The sequence below is a fragment of the Betta splendens genome, chromosome 19 (genome assembly GCF_900634795.4).
Source record: "Betta splendens chromosome 19, fBetSpl5.4, whole genome shotgun sequence".
NCBI classification, from domain to species: domain Eukaryota; kingdom Metazoa; phylum Chordata; class Actinopteri; order Anabantiformes; family Osphronemidae; genus Betta; species Betta splendens.
The window spans coordinates 13,026,948-13,033,863 of record NC_040898.2 but is presented as its reverse complement, the minus strand read 5'-3'; the positions used below and the strand labels follow the sequence as shown (position 1 = coordinate 13,033,863).

General features: G+C 45.8%; 1 protein-coding gene across 1 annotated transcript; it reads right to left on the bottom strand.

Annotated features, from left to right (window-relative positions):
* Positions 1–2,647: 2,647 nt before the first annotated feature.
* On the bottom strand, positions 2,648–6,842 carry epas1a (endothelial PAS domain protein 1a). The gene is made up of 9 exons (XM_029133911.3): positions 6,506–6,842; positions 5,776–5,942; positions 5,248–5,468; positions 5,078–5,162; positions 4,906–5,006; positions 4,644–4,807; positions 4,229–4,335; positions 3,988–4,156; positions 2,648–3,798 (listed from the first exon to the last, which is right to left on the bottom strand). Exons 1-9 carry the CDS (start codon positions 6,529–6,531, stop codon positions 3,741–3,743), a joined length of 1,098 nt encoding a protein of 365 aa, XP_028989744.1. The 5' UTR covers positions 6,532–6,842; the 3' UTR covers positions 2,648–3,740.
* Positions 6,843–6,916: the final 74 nt, after the last annotated feature.

Here is a 6,916-nt window from a genome sequence, read left to right as displayed (position 1 = left end):
CTATAATGAAAAATTGAAAAGGGGTCATAGGGTCAAGGGTCTTGTTTAAATGGTCATTTATATTTATATAATATTAATAATTTAATCATGGTCATTTTTATATAAGGCATCTTCTGTATATACACAGTTACTGGCCACTTTATTTGGGGCATTTGTATCCTAGCTATTAATTCTACATTTTCAAAATTCGACATAATGTGTGTGTGTGTGTGTGTGTGTGTGTGTGTGTGTGTGTGTGTGTGTGTGTGTGTGTGTGTGTGTGTGTGTGTGTGTGTGTGTGTGTTGAAACAAGCCTGGTTCCCCCCGCCTGCTTATTCATGCGTTTCACAAGCCACTGTGTAATAACGAGTACCTTGGGATTAGACCACAGGTTGTCACGCTTTCATCAGCAGTTGCCTGATGTTTGCAGCCAGTGAGGGGACGGGGAGAGAAAGTCCGGTGGGTGTCTGCATCACGCGTTGCCCCCCCCCTTCATGGGCAGAAGCCCAGAACCTGAGCGGTTCTAACCAGTTATTTTATCCTGCACAACATCCAAACAGCAGCTCATCATGAGTCTGGCTGCATCTTTATGGAGGTCCAGCAGGTTTTCCTGCGTCCCAGCTTTGGAAACTAAGCCTCGTGCATGGCACACACAGTGAATGATAGTGCTGAGCTTGCCTGAATCAAGGCCCTGACCCGCTCTCACATCTCTGGACTCTGCACACATGATAAGATTAGATCCGTCGGCTGAGCGAGCGCAGGTTCGCATGTAAAACCCAGCGGTTTAAGTACACATGTGTACCGTGCACATCCTCCGTCGGCCCCTTGATGTTGGCCGTGGAATCGATAGTAAGCATGTTACTCCCTGGCACCGAGTCAAAGCAATATCTCAGTATTATTAATGCTCCAGCGTTTGAGCTTATCTCATCATTGGCTCTGTTTGGCTGCTACAGAGCCATATAGGTTTATTGAACCCTAAAGCTAATAATCCTGACTACGCTCAAATGAAACTTTCTATTTTACTTTCTAAGAACACACAGAAAAAAAACTGTCACATATTGTTATGTATTCTTTTAGAAAATAAGCAATCAGCAGCTGAGGCCACTGTGAAATGGTAGAAAATGAAAAACGTTACTAACACTTTACATACATTAACACGTGTTACATTTCTTCTTGCAGCTGCCTAATAGTTCATATTTATTAGATTCCAGTTTTTCTGCGTTGCCTTTTCAGCTTTCATCTGTAGCGTCTTGTGCATCAAGCACTGAACCTGTTTTTCGTCAGGTAAAACGAAAAACAATACAAAGAACTTGAACTGTAATCTCTGCACCAGAGGTCAGGTCCATTCACCTGAGCCTTCACTCCTCCATTATCCAGATACAGCCTTATATTACTTTCACGATAAAGCTAAGTCGTCAATAAAAGACAGTTAATAATTCATTGAAAAGCTAAACTATAAACCAGCACTCAATTTCCTTTCTGACCCCACCAGCATTTCCCTCTAGTTTATCTGTAGTAGTAACCCCCCCCCCCCATGCCTTCTGTTCTTTCCTCTGTGCAGACGTTGCTTTATGACGGTTGTGTCTGTCATTGGCTGAAGGCCTGACAACACCCACCCAAGCACAGGGGGAGGGTCTGGGGGGATGTGGGGTGGCTGACGTAAACAAGGATCCATGCAGCCGGGTCACATGGTGTTTTGTGCATGACAGTTTGGAGGAACAGAGTCTGAGTGAGGAGGCTGCAGTAGTGTGGTGTCTGAGAATGGAAATATATTCCTCAACCTTGCACCTTGAGACACTGGAGCAGTGGAGCGGAGACGCTCGTCAGGGTCACCTTGAAAAGCAACACAGTCACATATGGAGTTTGTTAAATAACCCCCACAATATGAAGGATTTCCCAAAGCCAAGTAAACAGAGAAGCCTTTTAAACAAGGGTGACAAGAAAGACAGTGTTTTTTTTCATTTTGTGTTGTGACTAGATGATCATGTGCTAGTGGGCTACAATACCTTTATTTATTGCATTGATCTCTTATCCCCTTTAAGCAGTGAACAGCAGTCACAGTTGATTATCACACTTAGGTCTAAGCAAAAGCTCTGAATTATTTTAGGGTTAAAGCAATATAGTAACAAAACAAAACAAATTCTTCCTGGCTAAAAACCAGTAAGAACTAAAGTAAAACCAGTCAATGCACATTTGTTTATGTTCGGTTTTCTATCAGCTCACCTGAATATTTATAGTATCTCTGTTGATGTTCCCACATTCTGCTTGTCCATAAATTAAAACTATTTAATTGTCTCCACGTATTTCACCAAACGCAGACTATTTTATCTCACAAATCAAAGATCAAAGAATGTTGTTGCTATGTTTCTGCTCTTCACGAGCCCTGCTTCACTGACTGACGTCAACCGCTAGATGGCGCAAGAGCCACTCTTTACATTTCCTGACTAAAAAAGAGCTTATTGACATTGACAAGCTTCCTGTTTGATGTAGAAATTTACATATAAAATATAAGAACTAGAAAAAAATATATTACATATTAATGTACCACCTTTTTAAAAATGCTACATCACAAATTTGTCATATTTCTTTATTACCACAATTAGGTATATGTACTGTATCAGTTAAATCAAGTTGCCATGTGTTAGCAAATGAAGAGAGAACCATAATGTAAACCCTAAGCTTTTATTTGGTGATTTGTACATGAGGTCTCAAACGCATTTACTTAAAGTGAAACTATAAACACAGCAACACACTCAAGTACTGTACAGTTACACCTAGTTTGAAAAAAAGTCACTTACTTAAAGTAAAAGCTTGAAGGAATCATTGAAATATATCACGTGTGCTAAACTGTTATAAACAAAGACAGTGTATTAGTCACTTGATTTATAAAAATTAATCATATATTTGGAATGTACAATATACGAAAAGGTGTCATAGAAGAGTGACACGAATAATACTCAGGTAAAGCAGTGGATATTGCATAATTCAGACTTAAAAAAATAATAAAATAATATCAGTTAATTCATGTATTAACACATTATAAGCAAATTAAAATAAACGCTTTTTTCTTAAATGCTACAGATTTAATGAAGACGTGTAGACATGACTGCACAACCCCAGTGCTCACATGTGCAGAATGTAGTATACGAATCTGGTGTGTGTGTGTGTGTGTGTGTGTGTGTGTGTGTGTGTGTGTGTGTGTGTGTGTAGAGGCCAAGAGGTAAAAAGTTGAAAACGTTCCCACGAGAACTTTCCTATCGTGTGTCTTTATTCAGGAAGCTGTGGTTTTGACTTGCGTCTGCTCACATCTCCTCATCAGCACAAAGCCGATCTCGCTATAGAGTGCGGTTGTTTATGTCTCTGTGTGTGTGTGTGTGTGTGTGTACTGTACGTCAGTTGTCACCCCACGTGTCAGGTGGCTCAGCAGGAAACCCCAGAGGATGTAAGGTCAGGACTTGAGAGGTCAAAAAAAAGTCAAACTTCAACAATTTCCAACTCTCACTTCGCCCCGTCAACTGTCTCCAACCACAGGGCTCATCTGAAGCTTTCAGTTTTAGAGTGACACGTTGCTGCATCCATTATGCAAAGTGGCGTGATTTGGCTGTAAGAAGAGTTAAAACTGTGACATCTGTGATCTGCGAAAGTTTCTCCTTTGAACCTGCAGTAAATGCAGATACGATTTCATTCACGAATCACACATTGAGTGAATTAATAGCAGTTTAACCAGAATAACTTAAATAGATCACAGAGGGATCGCTGGTTCAGTATCGGTGGGTGGTCTGGTCCAGGGAGAGCTGCAGGGTCGGCTGCTCCACTCCACTGTAACACACACACACACACACACACACACACACACACACACACACACACACACACACACACACACACACACACACACACACACACACACACACACACACACACACACACACACACAATGTAAATCACGCTATAGCAAACACCTTTATATTAGCAGGTGTTACTGCACGTTTATATCTAACGTCTCACCTGAGGACATAGGTAACGCAGAGGATGCAGAGCGGCTGGGCAGCGCCGGGCCTGGACTTGGAGGAGCGGGCGCTGGGGATGACGGCGCTGTGGCTCTCCACCCAGATGTAGCCTCCTCCTCTCACTAGCATCCTGTACTGCCCGCTGACCGACTGGCTCTTCAGACACACTGCCAACGAGGCGGAGAGAGGGGTGAGCAGCGTGTGTGTGTGTGTGTGTGTGTGTGTGTGTGATTACGCACAGTTCACGTGGTTTTTGTTCAGCGTGTTTGTGTCCAGCGTGTGGCACAGATCGTAGATGGAGCGACCCAGCAGCTCCTCAGGACTGTAGCCTAGAAGCAAAGTCACTCTGGAGGGAAAGGCAAACGGGGATTTATTCAGCAAAACAACATCAAAATCAGACTAGTAAAATCCAGGAAGTTTGACCTCACAATCACCTTCTGCATCACACAATACAACATGGATCAGCGTGTTTCACTTCTAGAAGAAGTGATAACACAGCGATGGCTCAATCTGGCCGTCAGAGGAAATATTCTGCTATAAACCAGTAGTAAATGTGGAAGGCATCTGTATTAGAGGTATTTCCTTCATTTTTCTGATCACATGACGTCCCCTCTCTGTGTCCTGGCTCAGTTTTCCAGTGTGGCCGTGCATCACCTGTGGTCGCAGTGCGTGAACCTCATGTCCATGCTGTGCTGGCTGGTGAAGGTGTGCGCGCTGAGGAGCGTGTGCGAGAGGGGCAGAGCCTGGCAGGTCAGCAGGAGGCAGGAGACGGAGGCCGGGGCCACGCAGGCCCTGGCGCGGCCCTGACAGTGCAGAACCTGGAGCCACGGGACACGGGGTCAACACAGCTGATGGTCCACACAGCTGATGGTCCACACAGCTGATGGTCCACACAGCTGATGTTTGAGCAACGCACCTTCCACATCGCTGACTTGAGGTTGGTGCCTCGTCCTCGGTGGGTCAGGGCGCTTTTGATCCTCATGACGAAGTCCCTCCGGGCCCCATGCCAGGCCTCCTCTGGGGGAGAAGCAAGCGGTAAGGCAGGCGGACAAGCGTGGAAGCACGGCACACGCGTGGCGCCCACACACCTGCCGTCAGACGCAGGTTGCTCCGGATCTCCTCGTGATCGCACGGGTGTGCGAACTCGAAGACGCTGTGTCCCATCAACTCCGTCTGCCAGGGATCAGGAAGCGCGTGGTTATGAGTCCTGAATCAGAGGGAACGTCACGTATGCGTATGTGTGCGTGCGTTTGGGTACCTGCGTCAAACCCATGTACTTGCTGACGTTCTCAGACAGGAAGATCATGTCTCCCTCGGTGGAGATGACCATCACGAAGCCCTCCAGGATCTTTAGGTACAGGTTGGTCTCCTCCACAGCCGCGTGCTCCCGCCTCTCGCCCTCTCTCTCCTCCTTCGGCCACTCCTCCCTACGTTGGGCCACTCGGCCGTATTTCACCTCTGCGTTTCTCCCAGCGGCGCCTGGAACACACGAGGGGAAGTCACCTCGCTGAATGCGCTGCTCTGATTTTGACAGGTGTGAGAAGTCGTTTTTTCTGGTCCGGTTTGTGATTTCTGTGGGTTCAGACTTCATGGGAACTACGAACCAAGGATGTGGTAGATTTATTGATCAATGCGTGTGCATGCGTGCGTGCGTCGGTGTGAAGTCTAGGTGTTATTACTCATGTTATCACAGACTTCCTCTGTCTGACAGTCAACTCAAACCGAGTCCTGAGACTTCAACGAACTAATGGCACATGCCTTTACTGCGGCGCCTCTGAGCCCTCACCTCTGAGCAGCGCCTGCAGGCGCATGTGGCTGAGGCTGAGGCGGATGATGGAGGGTTTGTCCAGGTGAGCCCGGACCGAGGCTTGAAGCGGCAGCAGGCGACACAGGTCCGCGAACACGTCGGACTCCACTCGGCGCCTCCTTCGGGCGGCTTCGCGGCTGATCGCCCTGGAAAAGACAGCTGATCATGAGAACGATCTAAAGGAAATCATAGAGAAATACATTTGAAGCTGCAACAAAGTATTACAGCAATTACCATTACTTGAATATTTATCTGTGCATTGAAGTCAAAAAAACAATTGCATAGTTTTAAATTGAAACAAATTTATTTGTTGTCAACCTTAACTTTGCAGGAACATACGTAGAAACTCTTTTCAGCTGCTGAATTACTCAATCTGCATGACACTGCGTTAGGAAATCTCCGGTTGAAGGCATCCTTACTGACTAATGTTTTTACTGCCTTAATTTCTACTCTCTGGCCTCTACTTGACAAAAGCTTGTCATTTTTCTTTTAAAATTAAGAACCTCATGGGGAAGAAAATATTTTATTCATGGTGTCTAGATGCCTAAAGTGGCCACATCATCATTTTTGGCCTAAACTGTATTAAATCCAAACGCTATTACACTTGTGTACAGATAAAGAGGTATAATTCGATATTTGTAATATACTACTATATTTATTATATAATATTTGCAAAGATGCGTTCGATAAAGTGAAAGCGTGTCTCTACCTCCTCTTCTCTTTGTCGGCTGTCATCTCGTCCAGTAAGAGCCCGTCCTCTGTGATCTCATGGTGAACAGCGGGAGTTCACAGCTCAGCAGGGAGCAGCCCCACTACAATTTGCACCATCACAGGTAGTCTAATTAATCAGGGAGGCAATTAGCGGTGCCAAATGTCACCCGGCGACGTGTTCGCCCTCTGCGCAGATGACTTGAACGGGCTCCAGCGAGCGTGTCCTCTCCTCTCTGCGAGAGCATCACCTACAGGCCTCCAAAAGTGAGCACAGCGATAGGTCAGATGGCCAGGAAGCATCCCGCCCCTTCTCCCCCCCCTTCACCTCTCTTCTTCTTTCACAGGCCTGCCTCTGAACAGCAGCCGTTGACAATCAGCAGAAACCCCCCACCCCCAAAGAAATGAGTCT